Source organism: Phascolarctos cinereus, unplaced genomic scaffold (assembly GCF_003287225.1).
Source record: "Phascolarctos cinereus isolate Bilbo 61053 unplaced genomic scaffold, phaCin_HiC Scaffold_8;HRSCAF=390, whole genome shotgun sequence".
Classification (NCBI taxonomy): Eukaryota; Metazoa; Chordata; class Mammalia; order Diprotodontia; family Phascolarctidae; genus Phascolarctos; species Phascolarctos cinereus.
This window is the reverse complement of record NW_027556291.1, coordinates 66,032,481-66,051,265: the sequence shown is the minus strand read 5'-3', so window position 1 is coordinate 66,051,265 and position 18,785 is coordinate 66,032,481. Positions and strand designations below refer to the sequence as shown.

The following is an 18,785-nucleotide window of genomic DNA, read 5'->3' as shown; positions in this document are numbered from 1 at the left end:
CTTGTCCTTCTGTACCTGGTCTAATGATTAAAAGAAGGCTTTGACGCTCCTTCCTGTTGCTGAAGGTGTCTGGGAGTAGGAATTACCATTCTATTGGTTTGTTTTGCTGAACTGTTCCTTGGTGTTTGGTAGCAGTCTGTGTCCAGGGGGTGGGTTTTTTGGGGGGGGGAGGAAGGGGTGACAGGGACCTAAAGCAGAAAAAGAAGGTTTAGAGACTTAAGTTCAGCCTGGGGCCCACAGACCGCCCTCCTACGCCCCCAGATTTCAGAGGGCCTGTATGCAAAAAAAAATTACATCTTTATTTGATGGAGTCAGTTTTCTTTGCAATCCTATGTATTTTCATTTATGCCTCTAAGAAGGTTCTGAAAAGAGGTTGAGATACTTTACCGCCTGCCAAGGGGGAGTGGGCAAAGTACCATAAAGGTTAAGAGCTCCTGGTTTGGAGGGGAGACTGGACAAGTCTGTGGCACTGCCATTAGGAGCAAGCCTACCCATAATCCCCATGGGGCTCTAGGTGGAGTGAGGCAGCTAGGAGGTACCACAGTACACGGAGCACAGAGTCTAGTCAGGAAGACCTGAGTTCACATCCTGGCTGTGTGACCCTGGTCAAGTCACTTCACCCCTGCCTGCCTCAGTTTACCCTCATCTGTAAAATGGGGACCATAATAGCACTTACCTCCCAAGATTGTCGTGAGGATCCAAGGAGATCGTATTGGTAAAGTGCTGAGCACGAGGGCCTGGCACATAAATGTGTACTTATCCCCTTCCCTTCCCTCCCCCTCTAGGGAGCACACAGAAGAGATTAGATTTGCTCTGCTGGGTCGCACAGGGCCAAACTAAGAGGGAATAGCGGGGAGAAGACTGGATCTGGAGCTAGAAGTTGTGGGCCTCAATTCCAACTCTGTCCACTCATGATCTGTGTGGCAAATGATTTGACCTTTGTGGGCCTCAGGTTTCGGGGGTTAAACCCTTCAACCTGGGTCCCTTGACTGGAGTTGAGTGGTTTTCCCAGGGCCCCTCCTAGTGCACATGAGGAAACTGAGGCCCAGAAAGGTTGAGTGACTTCCTCGGGGTCACACAGCCACTGAGTGTCCCCATAATGCCCAGGCTAGAACCCTCTCCACTAGGCCCCATGCCACACTTGTAGTGCAAACCCAGAGCTGCCACCCCACCCCCACTCTGGCCAGAGCAGACTGTTGGATTCCCAGGGTCGTTAGCATCCTCCCAGCAGCCTTCTTCCCTGCTCCCCCATATTCTTTGTGCTTGTGTCCCTTCATTATGATGCTTATGAGCTCCCCTGGGGCCACCACTGGGGAAGCCAGAGCTGGCTAAGTAGCCCAGAGCAGGCCCCATTACCATGGTGATGCCCAGGGCCAGAGAACAGAGCCTGTTTGTCTCCTTTCCCGCCCGTGCCTGCTGGGGCCGCTCCATTGGCTCTGACCCCCCTCCCCAGCCCATGGGAAGGTCCAAGCTCTGAGCAGCCACTAGACCAGAGTGGGAGCTGGCCATGGGGAGGGAGCCGTGCAGGGAGAGGGCTCCCTCATGAGCTCATCTTTCTGGAGCATTTTCAGAGATTTATGGAGCACTGCAGCCTTGTGAGTAAAAGCAAAGTGAATCTCCGTTTTACACAGGGGACGTTAAAACCTGTTTGTTGTCAGGTAATAAGTGGCCAGAGCCAAGATCCTGGCCAGCAGAGCTCTGCCCTGTTTGGCCTGTTCATGGCCTTTCAGGACCTGAGTTCAAATCCTGCCTCTGGCACTATCTGATCTTAAGCATGTCATTTCCCTTCCCTGGGCCTCAGTTTCCCCCTCTTTAAAATAACAGGGTAGAATTAGCTGGCCTGTGGGGTTTCTTCCACCTCTAGATCCGGGATCTTCTGTGTGTGAAGGGCGAGTCACTTCCCCTACCTGGGCCTCATGAGGGGGTCAGATCTCTGCTTCTATGGTCTGGTTGCTGATGGGGCAAGAACCGTTCGAGGCATCCCTGGCTAGCTGTAGGTCTGGACTTCAGCTCTGTAACTCTCTTGGGCCTCAGTTTCCCCATCTGCAAGCATATACATTATGATCTATGCTCTCAGCCACAAGGCCAGAGAATCTTCGTTTCTCCAGTTTTCCCTTTGTGGCATTCCTTAGCATGGCCTTGTGTGAGGGAGGGAAGGCGGAGGAAACTCTTGTCCAGAGAGTTCATGACTTGCCCAAGGCCACATAGTATAATAAATGCAGAACTGGGATTTGAACCTGGTCCTCCTGACTGTCCAAGTCCAGTGCTCCACTGTGTACTGCTCATCTCCTTCTAATGCCAGTGCTATGGAATCCCCGAAGATCCGGGGGCAACAGGCTTAATGCCCCCCTTCCCCCAACATTGCCCATCCTGGGAATGAGAAAGAAGGGACGAGAGACTTGACTGGGGTTAACAGTATTTCCCTGCTTCCCCCAGGTCGTGAAGACCATTGGCCTGAGAGAAGTCTGGTTCTTTGGCCTCCAGTACCAAGATACCAAGGGTTTCTCCACATGGCTGAAACTCAATAAAAAGGTAGGTGCTTGGACTGAAGGTGGATTCGTGTCCCCCCTGGGACTGAGAGTGATTGTGAGCTTGCAGATTTGACGCTTTCTAAGGTCCCTTCCAGCTGTCACCTTCCTTGTTCTGTGGGCCCTCCCAGCTGGGACGTTCTGTACTTGTCATGGCTTCCCGGCATGGCTGAAGAGAGGCTCCAGGAGACACATTTCTTGCCTTCTCATTCCCCTCTGAGCATGAAGAGGGAGGCCCTGAATGTACCCATCAAAGGGCCCAGCCCTCCTTTCCCTGGGTAAACATTCACAGCTGGGGCCTAGCAGTCACTGCCAACTAGTTTGGAGAACCGCTGGGCCTAGCGTGTGGTCGAGTGAATGAGGACTCTTCCCTCTGAAGCTGAGCCCTTCAGAGCGCCTCCAGAGCTGGGGAGCAGGGCGATCAGAGGGCGTCAGGCCCTGAACCCTGGCCTGCTCTCGACTGAGGTGGCCTCATGGATAAGGGACCCCGGAAAATCCTGGCCTGCTCTTAAGTGCGGTGGATAAGGGACCCAGGAAGCACTTTCTGATTGGAAGGGTCTGGATCACAGGACTGCATGCCCCCAGGAGGGGGCATTGCCTCATTCCTGTCTGGTACCATCTTTCCATCTTTTTGGAATGGCTGTGTGGCCTTTGATCACCTTCTTTTGTTTCATTCCTTTTGTTTTAGTTTCACATCATTCTTTCCTCAACATCCACTCCCTTGTGCATTTAAGCAAAATTGTCTGATGAGGCAGCCGTGTCTGGCAGCGTATGCACCATTCTGTACCTGTGGTCCCCTCCCTCTATGCCAAGAGCCATGTGCATTTTACCCTGACTTCTGTAGAAGCAGTCTTGTGTAATTGATCAGAATTCAGCTGTCACTTATCTGTCATGTAGGTGCATGGGGCTTATCTTAGTTACTCTGTCTTTGCTACCCATCGCTTCACACGCATCTGCTCAAGCCTCTCTCAGTATCCTTGAGAGAACTGGCTGCCTGGAGGCAGCGGGCACAGAAGAGGTGACTCCGGAGAGGGACTTTTTTCCTAAGCTTGTTTTCCCGATCTCAGGTGACGGCCCAGGACGTGCGGAAGGAGAGCCCCCTGCTCTTCAAATTCCGGGCTAAGTTTTACCCTGAGGACGTGTCGGAGGAGCTGATTCAGGACATCACCCAGCGCCTCTTCTTCCTGCAAGTGAAGGAGGGCATCCTCAATGATGACATCTACTGCCCCCCGGAGACCGCCGTCTTGCTGGCCTCCTACGCGGTCCAGTCCAAGTATGGTGACTTTAACAAGGAGGTGCACAAGGCTGGCTACTTAGCTGGGGACAAGCTGCTGCCCCAGAGGTATGACCGGAAGGGCCAGGAGATCCTCTTCCTCTCTTACTTGCTTAAGCTTCACTTTTCCCCTCTGTAAAATGGAGAGAAAATATACCTCAAATCTCCCCAAATGGTCGCGGGGAAAATGCTTCAGAAATCCTTCCCTGCTATAGACATGCTTCGAGCTGGGCCTTAACCTTTTAACTCTTGGCTTTCTTTGTAGAGTCTTGGAGCAGCACAAGCTGAACAAAGACCAGTGGGAGGAGAGGATCCAGGTGTGGCATGAGGAGCACCGAGGCATGCTGAGGTAAGGCAGCCGGCCCTGCCCTCTGGCCACCCTCATGCCTGGCCCAGGTGGCTTGGCCCAGTCGTGTTTGTTTTAACACCCCATGCATGAAATTCCCTGGGTTGGGCATTGGCAGAGGGCCCTGTCTTTGGGGAGCTCACAGTCTAGTAAGGGCAAAGAATACAAGCAGATCGCTCAATCATTCAAACATTTATTAAGCATTTACTGTGCGCCAGGAGCTAAAAGGCAGAAGAGTCCCTGCCCTTGAGGAGCTTCCAGTCTAATAATAGCAACTATCCAGAATAAGGCAAGATCCTAAGTCCCTCAGGGAGATTCAGGGAAAAGTGCACCAGGAAGTCTGGAGGGTGTGTGTGTGTGGGGGGGGTGGAATGTTGGACAACAGAGAGGATCAGGGAGAGATTTTGAGGGCTGGTACTAGACATTCAGTAGGTAAGGAGGGAAAAGGGAGAGAGCAGCGGGAGATCTGGAGCTGAAAGACGCCAGCTGGAATCCCAGCTGTTACTTCCCCATATGCCCTTTGGCAAGTGCCTTAGCTTCCTTGGGCCTCAGTCTTCCCCTCTGTAAAGGGGAGGGTTGGAAGCCTGGACTCAACTTCCCTAGTGCCTTTCTACTCTACTTCTGCTTCTGTGAAGACATTTCCGGTGTAGGGAACAGTGTGGGCAGTAGAGCTCAGTGGGCGTTTAGAAGAGAGTGGAGGTCACGTAGGTTTGACAGAAGTAGAGATTGTATGCAATGGAAGTGATGTGAGTGAGAAGGAGAGGGTGGGACCAGGTATTGGAAGGCCCTGAATGCTAGACAAGAGTTTGATTTTTGCCCTGTGAGACACCCTGAGCCTACCAGGCACTGACAAGTGCAGGTTTATGGTGAAGGAGGCTCCTTCTTCTTCTTTTTTTTTTTTTTTGGTGAGGCAATCAGTGTTAAGTGACTTGCCCAGGGTCACATAGCTTTCGTGAGTGTTAAGTGTCTGAGGCTGGATTTGAACTCAGGTCCTCCTGACTCCAAGGCCAGAGCTCTATTCACTGCGCCACCTAGCTGCCCCTGTGGCGGCTCCTTCTGACATGTAGTGTGAAGGATGGATGAGGGAGAAGAGGAAGCAAGGGTGTTTAGGGGATTCCAGTAGTCCCAGCATGTGTGTGCATCCTTCCTTGGCTTTCAGGGAAGACGCTGTCCTGGAATATCTGAAGATAGCTCAGGACCTGGAGATGTATGGGGTGAATTACTTCAACATCAAGAACAAGAAGGGTTCCGAGCTGTGGCTGGGTGTGGATGCCCTGGGACTCAATATCTACGAGCAGAACGACAGGTAAGGAAGGCCCAGGCCTGTCCCCATTCCTCCTGCCCACTCTGATTGCTCACCAGGGCCCTCTAGGCCAGAATACTGAGGGAGGGATGTCATTGCATCCATCCCCCTGCCTCTAGGTGGGCGTATACCTTGGGCCAACATCCAGTTGATGTCCAGGCCAGGAGACAATATAACTGTCTTCATGTCTTTCTCATGTCACCTGGAAGCGTTATTGACCAGATTTATTCCACAACAACCCTGTGGAGACCGTAGATCTCTTTTTGGGCTCTTCTCTTCTCTCCTTCCCCTCTGCCCTTCCCACCCCACCCATACAAAACACAAGGACTCTTGGGGGGATTTTGCTCCAGCCTGACCAAGAAGAGAGCATGCTGGGCTCGGTTGGGACCAGAAGATCTGAGTTTCAGCCCTGGCGTCACTTGCCAGCCATGGGAGCCCGGGCCGACCTCTGCCCGGCTGCAGTTCCCACCTCCTGAGGCTGTTGGGTGGAGAGCGCTTGCTAAGGCAGTGCAGGTGCTGGGGCTCCTTTAGGCCCTGATCTTCTCTATGCCTCCTTCTCCAGGCTGACTCCCAAGATTGGCTTCCCCTGGAGCGAAATCAGAAACATTTCCTTCAACGATAAGAAATTTGTCATCAAGCCAATTGACAAGAAAGCTCCGGTAAGTGACCTTTGCCCCCCTGGTCAGATCCAGGCCTGCTTGGCCCCAGGATGACAAGGCAGTGACAAAAACCAATGACATGACTGGATTTTTAAAAATGTTCTTTTAGGGAGTAAAGAACAGAGAGGGAATTTGGGACAGGAAAGAGGGTAAATGAAAAAGTTTCTAGGACTGGGAGGAAGGCAGGCAAGATGATGGAGTAGAAAGAATATTTGATGTGGAGTCAGAAGCCCCAAGTTTGACAATGGGTAAGCCACTTAGATTTTATGAACCTCAGTTTCCCCCTCTTAAAATGAGGGGGGTTGTACTTGAGTTCTCTTCCAGCTCCATGTGGGACTTTGGGCAAGTCCCTTCCCCTCCCAAGGTGCCTCAGTTTCCTTCTCTGTAAAATGTGAAGGCATTGGGCCAGCTGCCCTCTGGGTTCCATCCCTCCTCCTCACAGCATTGTTGTGCTATGTCCTGTGATTCTAAGCCTGGCGATCTTGCTGCCAGGTTGGACATCTGTAGCTGTGAGCACAGGGCGGCCCAAGCCACCCAGATCTAAAAGAGTGAGGCAGAAAGGAGTTGGCTGTTATAGCCCCTGCCTTGAACACGGGTGTGGCCACAGGGCCAGCAGGCAGAAGACTTCAGTGCTGTCTCCCATCCTAGATGGGGGGACTGGGGGAGGGACCTAGAGCGATCAGATCCCTTCCATCACTGGGACAGGATCTTAGACTTGCCCACTTGGACAGAGGCCATCAGGTCCCACCCATGCCAAGGAATCCCCTTTGCCACCCACTCATTGAGGAGTCATCTGGCCTGGCCTTACCCTCCCTCCCCGCCGTGAGAGGGCCCTGAGAACCTGGACTGTGGCCTGTTGTTTGGGCTCGGGCCTGCCCTGACATCAGTTTTTTCTCTTTGGCCCAGCCTGAGGTGTCTCCATTGGTATAAGCGGCTCCCTCTCCCAGTGCAGATGTGCAGGGCAGATGGGCCACCATCCCGCCTGCTGCCCAGGACCGTGTGGCAGTGCCTATCCCAGCTGGGACTTGTCCCCAGCTCCCACTGATTCCATGCCTGGGCTCTCTCTCGCTGTGCCAGGCACCTTCTCTTTACCCACCGGGCAGTATTTCATGATTTTCAAATGGATTTTTCAATTTGAAGCTTTACTTCATGCTTTTTCTGGTTTTATACCATTTATAAGTCACTTCCCAATCCATCTCCCACAGCTCTGTAAACCATCCTCTTGGAACAAAGAAAGGAAACATCGACCAATAGGTTAACCATATTGGGCAGAGTATGCAACACTCCCCTAGCACCCTGCCTTCCCCCCTTCCCCCACTTCTTTGTTAAACGTGGGGAAGCACAGCCACTCCCACATCCTCCATGACCAAGAATGGGCAGCGTGACCATTCTGGGCTTAGCCGCCTTTAGGCTTTGTCTGTATCCGAATTCTTTGTATTTGTCACTTTGTTACGGTGGAATTCTATTTTCATTTCATTCAAATGCCACATTTGGTTCAACTGATAGGCGTTCGTTGGTTTTCCACTTCTGTGCTATGGTAAAAAAAAAATGATAATAATGATTTTGGTCTGGGGGGTTCACAAGTCATGCTGCTGACTCACTGTGCTTGCGGCCCATTAAAACCCCCAGATCTTCTTCCTCACCAACTGCTGTCTAACCACATTTCCTCTGTGCTTGATCGGTTTTATAACCCAAGCCCAGGACTAGCTTGGCTTCTCCCGAGCTCATCAGCATAGATTTTGGATCCAGAGTTTTCATCCAGTTCATTAGCTATCCCTCCTCGTCTTGGGTCACCTGACCCAATGTGACCCACATTAACCATTTTTGAAGAAATGAAACATAGGTATATTGATATTTTCTTGCAAACAAATTCGAGAGCGTCACCTGTAATGATAAGACCCTAGCTGGTAGCATGCCGGCTACCCTGGTGTAACTGCCTTCGGAAAAGCTAGGGCTCAAAGACAGAGGCCTCTGTGATGCCAAGGCTGATAAGAACTCAAGGCCCTCCCCTGCTTTGCAGATAACGATGCAGTTATAATCTTTGGCTCACAAACTGGGCATAGTGGCTAGAGAGCCAGCCTCAGAGCCAGGAAGTCCTGCCTCTGACAGGTAATTAACTGGCTGTAAGACCCTGGGAGAGTCACCTAACCTCCTGGTGCTTCAGATAACAGAGCAGGTGCTCGCCTGTGTTGGTGGATGGAGTTTTCAGTGACAGCAGAGGTCCAGTCCCTTATCCTAACTGGATCCTTTTCTGACAACAACCCAGTGAGGTCCATAGATAGTAAAGGAAGCCACATAGGGAAACTGAGCCTGAGGGAAGCTGAGTGACTCATACCTAGGGGCAGTGTGACTCACAAATGTCAGAGTCTGGACTCAAGGCTAGGTCTTTACAATCCAGATTCAGGGTTCTTTTGCCACACCATGTTGTCTTTTTTTTTTCTTTTTGGAGAGGTAATCAGGGTTAAGTGATTGCCCCAGGGTCACACGGCTAGTAAATGTCAAGTGTCTGAGGCTGCATTTGAACTCAGGTCCTCCTGACTACAAGGCCGGAGCTCTATCCACCTCACCACCTAGCTGCCCCTATGTTGTCTGTTCTTGGCCTTGGCCTCCTCAAGATCATTCTCCTTTTCTTCCCTCCTCCCTCCCACGCCACCACCAGGACTTTGTCTTCTACGCCCCTCGTCTCCGCATTAACAAGCGCATCCTGGCGCTGTGCATGGGGAACCACGAGCTGTACATGCGGCGCCGCAAACCAGACACCATTGAGGTGCAGCAGATGAAGGCCCAGGCCCGGGAGGAGAAACACCAGAAGCAGATGGAGAGGCGAGTGCCAAGCTTTGGGGGTGGCGTGGGGCCTCGCACAAGGCGTGGGTGGGAGGAGCCCTTCCGTGAGGAAAGGAGGCCCAGGAACATGGGACCCATAGGAAGGAAGTCACTCGTCAAATGAGAAGCAGCATAAAATATTGATTAAAGCACCTACTCGGTGCCGGTCCCTTATGTTCTCATGAGGGAGATGCCATGGAATGAAGAATGGCTGGGGGAAAGAGAGGGGGTCTGGGAAGACTCCCGATGGGTCAGTGGACACACAGGTAGCCCACTGGTGGCACAGGCGTGATCCCAGTTCTGTGAGCAAGGCCCGGAAAGGACTTGAACCTGTTTGGAGGGTGGAAAGTGGTCACTTAGCCACATGTAATTTGGGGTGTTTAGAATGCACAGGGTGGGGGGGAGCACCGTAGTGCACAGAGGGCTTGAAATCAGGAAGCTCAAGTCACTTCACTCACTTTATGAGGCACTGTGTGCCTCAGTTTTCCCCAGCTATACAATGGGGATAATAATGGTACCTACCTCCCAGGATTGTTGTGAGGATCAAATAAGATAATGATTATAAAGCGCTTTGCAGACCTTAAAGTGCTAGAGAAATATCACCATTATCATCATCATTATTATTATTGCTGTTATCGCGCTATTATTACAAGCTGTGTTTATAACTGCCCACTAGATGGAACTCTGGAAAGCCTGCAGTTTCCCCTGGTTCCTAGCACATAGTAGGTGCTTAATGAAGGCTGTCAAGAGGCTGACTAGCCAAGGTCTCCCTGGCTTGAAGCCCAGATACACAGGAAATAGCAGAGGCGGGCTTTGAACTCTATCTTAGGAACATAGATTGAGATGGAAAGGACCTCAGTCATCATTAGCCCATTTCCCAGGCCCCCACCATCCTGAAAGAAGATCAGTGAAATCAAACCATTCCACTCCTGTAGTCCCTCACCCCTCAACTGAAAGGAAGTAAATGTGGCTGCTGTGGGCACAATCCCTTGTGATTTTTTCCCCCCTAATCTTTAGCCTCTCCTTGTCCACACTGGCCCCTTCTGTGTTGCCAACCTTAAATCTTCCCTTGACCCTGCCATCAGGGGCTCTTCAAGCCATCATCCCTTTGTGCCGTCACCCTCCTAGAAGAAGCTGCTGGGGGCCGTTGTCCACAGCCCCCTCCCTTCTTGGTCCCCTAGACAGGGCTGGGGAACCTGTGGTCTCAAGGCTGTGTGCGGCCTTTTAGGTCCTCAGGTTCGGCCTTTTGACTGAGTCCAGGTTTTACAGAACAAATGTTTTTATTAAAGGGATTTGTTCTGTGAAGTTTGGATTCAGTCAAAGGGCTGCACTTGAGGACCTAGAGGGCTACATGTAGCCTCAAGACGAAGGTTCCCCACCCCTGCCTTAGAATCTGGCTTCCGATGCCACCACTCAGCTGAGACTGACACGTAGTAGGTCCTTCATTGAATTGAATAAGACAAAAACAAGGTCTAGGGAGAAATGACTTTCCCAAGGTCACACCATGACCTCTGCAGATGTAGGAGAACAACCCTGCTCCACTGTGTGCGTTCCGCCAGTGGGCCTGGGGTGATGAATGCCTCAGTTATGCTCCAAGATTGAGTGGGAGGCAGGGAGGAGGGCTGAGGGAGAGCTGGGCTTGGAATGGGTTCCTTCCTCATCTCTGCCTTTTAGAATCCCTTCTTCAGGGCTCAACCTTGGGTCTGGGGAGGCTTCCCTGGAATCACAGGATCTGATTTCAAGTCTTGTCTCTCCTATTACCTCTGTGACCATGGGGAAAATCATTTTACTTATGTGGGCCTCAGTTTACTGAACTCTAAAATGAGGTCAGCCTAGCTGGCCTCTGGGGTTCTTTCCGGCCCTAGATCTAGATGCCTGTTGAGACGTTGGACAAGTCACTTCCCCTCCCTGGGCCTGTTTACTCTTCTGTCAGATGAAGGAGTAGGTCTACTTGGTCTCTGATCAATATGCAGGTGCACACACATACACATTCACACACGCACATAACACTCATGTGTTCACACACATGCACATACACACCCTCACACACAGACTCACACTCTCACACCCTCCCTTATAGCTCACACACACCCTCACACACACCCTCACACACACGCTTACACCCTCACTTACACGTTCACACCCTCACATACACGCTCATGCACACACCCCCTCACATACATACACACAAACCCTAGATCTAGGAGCCTACGATCTCAGCTGGAAATTGGGGAAATCTTTTCTCAAATTTCCCTGAAGTGTTTGGTCTGCACTCGCCCTGGCCCGCCTCACACTCTGCCTTGCCTTATGCTTATTTGGGAGAAAATATTCCTTGTGACCTCTGGCTCTTCCCCCTTGCCCCCTGCCTTCCCCACAGCTAAGCACAGTCACTGTTTAATAGATGTTTGTTGAGCTGGATTGAAAGGACTCCCCAGCCAGGAGCTCCTGGCTGGAGCCAGGGACGTGGTGCCTGCCATGTTGGGGGCCCAGCTTCTTCTTAGTGGAGCTAAGTGTTGCTAAGTGCTTGCTGTTTCCCATTCTGTTCCCCTGCCTTCCCCCTGCCCCTCCAGGGCCCTCCTGGAGAATGAAAAGAAGAAGCGAGAGCTGGCTGAGAAGGAGAAGGAAAAGATCGAGAGGGAGAAGGAGGAGCTGATGGAGAAACTGAGGCAGATTGAGGAACAGACCAAGAAAGCTCAGCTAGGTATCTAATGGCCTTGTGGAGGGGGGGGGAAGGCCAAGGGATGATAGAGCCCCTGAGGCTATGGGGTGTGGGACTCATTGCCTCATTGGAGGAGCCAGCTGGGGCCCTTGTCCATTATGCCACTGTGATTGAGTCTCTTCAGGGATCCCTCCTGGGGAGGGGCTTGAAGGAGGGTGGGGGGTAGGTGATGGTGTGGAAAGGCTGAGAAAACTCCCAATGAGGAGAATGGGCTACATCCTCAGGTAGTGAGCTCCCTGCCACTGCCTTCAAGCAGGAGGCCCTTGAGAAGAGGCTGGCTGACCCCTCCTTGTTGGGGGAAATCAGCGTGCTTGGTCAGGTATGATTGGGTTCCTGCCAACTCGGAGAGTTTGGGGCTCCAGAAATGGGCGCAGCCACGTGTAGAGGGTGGCGGGGGGGTTGGGGGAGGGATGTCCTTTGCCTCATCCTCTGCCTTCTTCCATCCAGAACTGGAAGAGCAGACTCGGAAAGCTCTGGAGCTGGAAGAGGAGCGGAAGCGAGCCCAGGATGAGGCTGAAAAGCTGGCCAAGGAGCGTCAGGAGGCTGAGGAGGCCAAAGAGGCCCTGCTCCGGGCCTCTCGGGACCAAAAGAAGACCCAGGAGCAGCTGGTAAGGTCACCCAGCATGCTCACTGGGGGGGGTGTACATGAGTGTGAGTATAGATATCTGTGTGTGAGCATGTATGTGTGAGTGTGTGCACGCATGTGAGTTTATGTGTGTATGAATGTGGATGTCTGTAGGAGTGTGTGTGTATGTGTATGTATATGTGAATGTGTGTGAGCATGTATGTGTGTGTGTATAACTACGGATGTCCGTGTGTATGTGTATGAAGAGGGGTGTGTGTGTGTGTGTGTGTGTGTATATGTATGAATGTGCATGTGCATGAGTGGATGTCCACGTGTGTGAGAGTGTGTGTTTATGAGTGTGTATAAATGTGAGGGGGTATGTGTGAGCATGTATGTGAGGGTGCATGAGTGTGTGAGCACATAGTAGTATTATGTGCATGTGTGTGTGTGAGCATGTGTGTGTGAGCGTGTATGTGCACCCACATGTGGGCTGGTATACACAGTGAAGGACAGAACTTTGTCCCTGTGGGTAAGGCAGGGTGTCCATAGCTAGGCCAGATTGCAGCACCTCTCAGACACAGTGAGCAACAGCTGCAAGGGGGGAGGGGGGCCCTGACTCCATCGTCTCCAGGTGGAGGTCTCAGGGGGCAGGGCAGGGCAGGGCAGGGCACAGCAGGCATGTGAGACAGTAGCAGTGAGCTTCCCCAGGTGAGAGGCCCAGCAGCTTGCTCTCACTGCCTTTGAAGTCAGAGGATCTGGCCAAAATCTCATCTCCACTGCTTAAGGCCTGTGTGACCCTCAGCATGTTACTTAACATGCCCAAGCTTGGTGAGGGGCCTAGGCTGTAAGCTAGTGTCCAGCTCCACATACAGGGTCTGTAGGATAGAAGGAAGAGGTTTTCGTGTGATCAGTGAAGGTCAGATCTCTGTGGAGTGCCCCTGGAGTGCCCAGGCCTATGCCAGACTCTGCTAGTCTCAAGGATGCAAAAATCTGAAAGCTTAGACCACAGTTTGTGTGGAAGTCTTGGGCTGAGTAAGTCAACAGCGTGACGTGGCCACCAAAAAGCCCCGCCCACTCTTGGGCCACATTCGAACAGGGAGGTGAGAGTGAGTGGCTCAGAGATTCTGTGACCAGAGGGTCAGCTTGGCAGGACTATGGTGTGGCAGAGGGACCTCGTGAGGGCAGTAGGGCTTGGACTAGATTCCTCTGAAGTCCCCCTGAACTTGGCATCTAGGGGAACAGACTGTGGGGGGCCTTGGGCACCAGACCCAAGAGTATGGGTTATACACAAACATCAAGGCAAGGAGGAGACTGAGTTGGGAGTTTAGCCCAGTTGCTTTTGGGGCCTTCCAGTGGCTTGGCTGTCCTTATTCTCCTTGGGTCCCTTCCAGTGTTTAACCCAGTGCCTGGTGCATAGCAGGTGCTTAATAAATTGATTGATTCTGGAGAGGCAAAGAGGAGCAGCAGTCCAGTACCTGTCCTGGGAAAGCTGGGGCGGGATAGCCCCAGATCTTTGTGCTGGGAGTGAGTGGGAAGGCCAGAGCCGTCAGGCTCATGGTAGGCCCTGGCCACCTCCCTCTGCAGGCCTCTGAGATGGCAGAGCTGACAGCCCGCATCAGCCAGTTGGAGATGGCCCGGCAGAAGAAGGAGAGTGAGGCTGTGGAGTGGCAGCAGAAGGTGAGGCGGGAACCACCACTGGGTGGGGTGGGAGTGGGGGAGCCCCAGCTGGTAGGGCTGGCAGGGGGGTGGCCCAATCTCCATAAAATGGGTCAGGACGTGGACTCGATTTTGGAGCTTGGCCTCTGAGGCTGAATACCCCTAGCCTCCACAGCTCTAATGGGGGGGACATATCCTGGCTCTGGCCTCTTTCCTCGCCACATGCCCCCTGAGTAAGGCATGCGATGTCTTTGAATGTCAGCTTCCTCCTTCTTATAAGGGGAATGTTACTGCAAGGCACCTCTCTCCCTCAAGTTCTAAAGTCTCAGATAAATGGAATTGATTTCCACTTGGGGCCTTCTGCCTCGTGGTCTTCCTTTAGGTTCTAGTGCATGGTCAGATCCCTGCTGGCCACATATCAACTTAGAAAACTACAAATGGGGGTGGCGCAATAGAGACAGCACCAGCCCTGAAGTCAGGAGGACCTGAGTTCAAATCTGGCCTCAGATTCTTGACACTTAGTAGCTGTGTGACCCTGGGCAAGTCACTTAACCCCAAATGCCTCACAAAAAAAAAAGGAAGAAGAAAACTGCAAATGAACATTATCTATGTCATGTTGTATCTTGCTTTCTTTTGTTAAACATTTACCAATGATGTTTTCCTTGGGAGTTTTGCTGGCCTGGAATTGACACCTATTCTCTAGTGGATAGAGAGTCTGCCTTGGTGCCAGCAAGCCCTGGGTTCAGATCTTGCCTATGACACCTACTGGTTGTGTGACCCTGGGCAAATCCCAGTGCTCTGGGTAGAGAAGGTGCCAACTTGCACTGATTCACCTGGCAGTTGAAATCCCAGGTCCAGTCTCCTCCTCCTGGTCCTTTCCCTGGCTGACATTGGCATGCCTTACCACACAGGCCCAAATGGTCCAGGAGGATCTGGAGAAGACCCGGGCTGAGCTGAAGAATGCCATGAGCACCCCCCATGAGAATGAGCAAGACGATGAGCAGGATGAGAACGCGGCTGAAGCTAGTGCTGAGCTGCGGGCTGAAGCCTCCACCAAGGACCGCAGTGAGGAAGAGCGGACCACTGAGGCCGAGAAGAACGAGCGGGTCCAGAAACACCTGAAGGTAGCTGGGGGAGAGAGGGGGGTGGCCACGGGCTCAGTGAGCTCACCCTCCCTGCCCGACAGTGCCAACCTGCATGCCCTCTGGGTGCAGGGCCCCACTCAGAGTCAGGCATGTGGGCAGAAGATGGGGGAGTCTGCAGGTAGAAGAAGGTGGGGAGCAGGTTGCCAAAGGGAGAGGTCAGGAGGAGCAAGCGATGAGCTCAGGTCACTGAGTTGTTAATGAGTGTGATAATAGTAGAGAGAGTGCTGAGCTTGGAGGCAGAGAGATCTGGGTTCAAATTCCACCTCAAAGACACTTCTTAGCCATGTGACCCTGGGCAAGTTACTCTGGGCCTCAAGTTTCCTCATCTGTAAAATGGGGGAGGTGAGATTGGTGACCTCTGAGGCCCCTTCCAACTGTAGGTCTGTAATCCTTGTCAAAGGAGTCCTGTGACCTCCTGCATGCAGCCTGGTTGCTATTTCCTTTCCTTGAATGGAATTCGGAGAGTTTGAACCCAAAGATTTCTTAAGTATCTGCTGCGTCCAGGGCCCTGTGCTTGGGCATACAGATACAGAGCTCAGGATCTAATTGAGGGGTGGAAAGGGGGAGTGCATTCACTTTAAGAACTGTTCCAAGGAAGAGGAAGGTTATTTTCAGCAAACATTAGTGAATGTTGCCGTTATAGAACATCATTCTGGGTGTTGGAGGAGGTTAAGTGTAGATGAGTCAAGGCCCCTGCCCTCATGGAGGTTCCATTCTAGTTGGGGGGAGAAGGTGCTAACTCAGCTAGCTAGATGTGCGACATTACATGGGAAGCACCATTGCCAAGGGGCAGAACAGATGTCTGGGAGAAGGGCTCTGGGAAATTGGAGGCAGGACGGGAATCATGGCTTCTGAGAAGGGGTAACCACCACATAGGGCCCGGAAAGAAGGGAAGGAAGGATAGAGTCGATTCTCGAAAGCAGAAATGGAGGGTGCATGCTGGGTGGACTATGGGTAAAGGCACAGAGATGATGGCAGTGGGTAGCAGGGGTGGGGAGGACCAGGAGAGAGAAGTGTTCCATCCCCTCCCCTTCTGTCAGGAAGTTCGGTCGAATCCTAAGCCCTCCTGTGGCTCTGAGGCCGTTCTTTCTGTCCTCTCCTGGAGGTGAGCAGCAGCGCCCCATCTTTTAAGTGACCTGGATTCGAGTTCCGGCTTCGACACTTACTATCTGAGTGACCTAGGCAAGTCACCACTTTTCTGAGCCTCAGTTTCCTCACTGGGAAATGTACAGGTTAATAGTTGTGCTGTCACCTGTTCAGGGATTGTCATGAGGGAAAGTTCTTTGTCAGTCAATACATGCTGTGTACATGTGAGTGGCCATCGTCATCATTACCAGGGCTCAGGCTGGGGCTCTCTCGTGCCAGTGTACTTAGAATGCCCTTTTGAACTTCTCCTCTGCTCTCCTTCCCTCCCTCCCCCACAACCTAGGCCCTGACCTCGGAGCTGGCCAATGCCCGGGATGAGACCAAGAAGACAGCCAACGACATGATTCACGCAGAGAACATGCGTCTGGGGCGTGACAAGTATAAGACCCTGCGTCAGATCCGCCAGGGTAACACCAAGCAGCGAATTGATGAATTTGAGTCCATGTAATCCTCTGGTCCCCGTCCCCCGCTCCCAGCCATCTCTGACCTCTCCCACCCCTGCCTTTGCCCTTTCTGAACCAACCAGCCGGGCCCTCCAGGGACCCCAGAGCACCCTCCTCCCTCCACAGGAGAGGGGGAGGGAGAGAAATTCGAACCCCTTCCTTCCCTCTCCCTTGCCCTCAGCTGCCAGCTTAGGCCAGGCCCTGACTGTCCTTGTCCCCTATGGTTCACTGCTGGCCTTGCCCCTTTCCCCTTCCTCCCAGAGAGCCCCAGCCACAGGGCATGGTGTCTAGGCACATGTGGGTCTTCTCCAAGTTTCTGTGGCTCAGTGCAGGGCAGGAGGAGAGGATTATAGGGGAAGAGAAAAGGAACTTAGTCCAAAGACCAGAGAGAGACATTTCCCAAGCCTGCTGTACCCCAAACCTTTCAGGCCACCAGGAGAGGAGAAAAGCATCCTGGGTGGGGAGAGAAATCAAGGCCATTCCTGATTTCCCTTCCCAGACCCTGGCCCAGTTAGTTGGGTTTAGCAACTCAGCACCCCGGGGGGGGGGGGAAGAGAGCGAGGGAGGGAGGAAGGAAGATCCAAGCAAGACACCAAAAAACATTTTAAGTCTTGGCCGCCCGACGCCCCCAAGCAAAACAGTGCCTTATAGGAGCTGTTTGGGTGCCTTATGGGGGCTGTTGAGGAGGCCTTCTGAATGGCCACCTGTGCCTTGGGGGCTGTCCCTTCTTCTCCCCTACCTGGGCCAGCCCCTCCCACCCCCCTTCCCTAGCAAGGCTGAACAGAAAGCCCAGGGGAGTAGCCCACAGCTCCCTGTCCTGGGGAAGGGGCCACCCAGCTCTCTCCTGGGTTTGTGGCATCCACCATATCCTAAAGGCTTGAGCAGACAAGGGGCTCCCACCAACCAGTCCCTCCTTCCCTCCATGGGGAGATTGCCCAAGGTGTGTGTGAGAGGGGGTTAATTGAATGTTACCACTCCACACCACAGATGCTCCAGTCCCCCTAGACACATCTCTATGGTGTGTGTGGAAGGGATGGGACCATGCCTGCCACCAGTGAGCTCCCTGCAGACAGCCCCTCTCCTCTACCCCCCCAAACCCTGGAAGGGGGTGGTGCTAGGAGGGAGGCTGCCTCTCCTGGCCCCTCCCCTCCTACCTTACCCCTCCTCATCCCGCCCAGCATGCTGCTGAGCCATCTTTGCCAGGCTGGCTGGGGGTCACCAGGACCCTCCCATATGATGCCTGTATTATGTACCCTTCCCCTGCCCACCATCTAGTAAAACGGGGATTCCCTCCTTCCTCTTATTCTCATCCTGAAGCAGGGCTGTGTTTTGGCCTCCCATCCCTCCTGTACCTTGAAAGTGTATACTGTATTATAAGGAAGATATTTTGCAGGAAATTAATGTAAAACGCTTTCCGTATCAGTGATGACATCATCACATTAGGTCACGCTAGATTGTTTTATTATTATTATTATTTGTTCTGCAGCTTTTTTTTTTTCTGTTTCTGTCTTGGTTTCTCTGGGTTTGACAGGCCTGGCCTTCTCCCTCTTCCCTTCCCCAGTGGGCAATGGGATGGGGATTGGGGGGTGGTCCACAGCTGCCATCTGCCTTCCTTCCAAAGTCTCATGTTTTGCTGTAAAATATAACAGCCCTCTTGCTGGCCCAGGCTTCTAGCGGTTAACTTGATGTTGTATCCCTGAAGGCAAGAGTTGGGGGCAGTAATTCACCCCATGGGAGGCTGGGGCAGAAGGCTAGACTTTGTGCGTGCGTCTTATGTGTAATTTTTTTTTTGGTTATTTGTCTGGAGGGTTTTATTCTAAATTCACATCATGTTCAGTTTCAGTGCCAATAAAATTGAAACTACCCCCACCCTTTGACTTGGTTTCAGTTATTCAAGGAACATTTATTCGATGCCTACTGTGGGAGGGAGGGCCCTGGCTGGCCCGAAAGCTTGGGGGTGGCAGCGGCGAAAGGTAGGGGTTGGGATGTCACCTATGTTATTTTGTGACCTGAGTCACAAAATGTGGCCTCAGCCACTAGCTATGTGACCCTGGGCAAGTCACTTAGCCTCTGCCTCTAGAGAAGGAAATGGCAAAGCACTCCAATGCCCTTTCCAGGGAAACCCCATGGACAGTATTGGCGTGTTAGGGACATGCTGAACATTTTGTGCCAGAGTACT

At 52.5% G+C, this 18,785-nt stretch overlaps 1 protein-coding gene across 1 annotated transcript in view; it reads left to right on the top strand.

The window, feature by feature from the left end:
* Nucleotides 1–18,475, top strand: part of MSN (moesin) — an 80,199-nt gene extending 61,724 nt beyond the window's left edge. Inside the window, exons 3-13 of the mRNA XM_020967208.2 lie at nucleotides 2,437–2,532; nucleotides 3,596–3,870; nucleotides 4,067–4,150; nucleotides 5,307–5,453; nucleotides 6,013–6,109; nucleotides 8,769–8,932; nucleotides 11,503–11,633; nucleotides 12,099–12,259; nucleotides 13,801–13,893; nucleotides 14,784–14,996; nucleotides 16,447–18,475. Of these exons, the coding sequence (XP_020822867.1) occupies nucleotides 2,437–2,532; nucleotides 3,596–3,870; nucleotides 4,067–4,150; nucleotides 5,307–5,453; nucleotides 6,013–6,109; nucleotides 8,769–8,932; nucleotides 11,503–11,633; nucleotides 12,099–12,259; nucleotides 13,801–13,893; nucleotides 14,784–14,996; nucleotides 16,447–16,611 (1,626 nt within the window). The 3' untranslated portion in view covers nucleotides 16,612–18,475. The remainder of the gene's footprint in view (nucleotides 1–2,436; nucleotides 2,533–3,595; nucleotides 3,871–4,066; nucleotides 4,151–5,306; nucleotides 5,454–6,012; nucleotides 6,110–8,768; nucleotides 8,933–11,502; nucleotides 11,634–12,098; nucleotides 12,260–13,800; nucleotides 13,894–14,783; nucleotides 14,997–16,446) is intronic.
* Nucleotides 18,476–18,785: the final 310 nt, after the last annotated feature.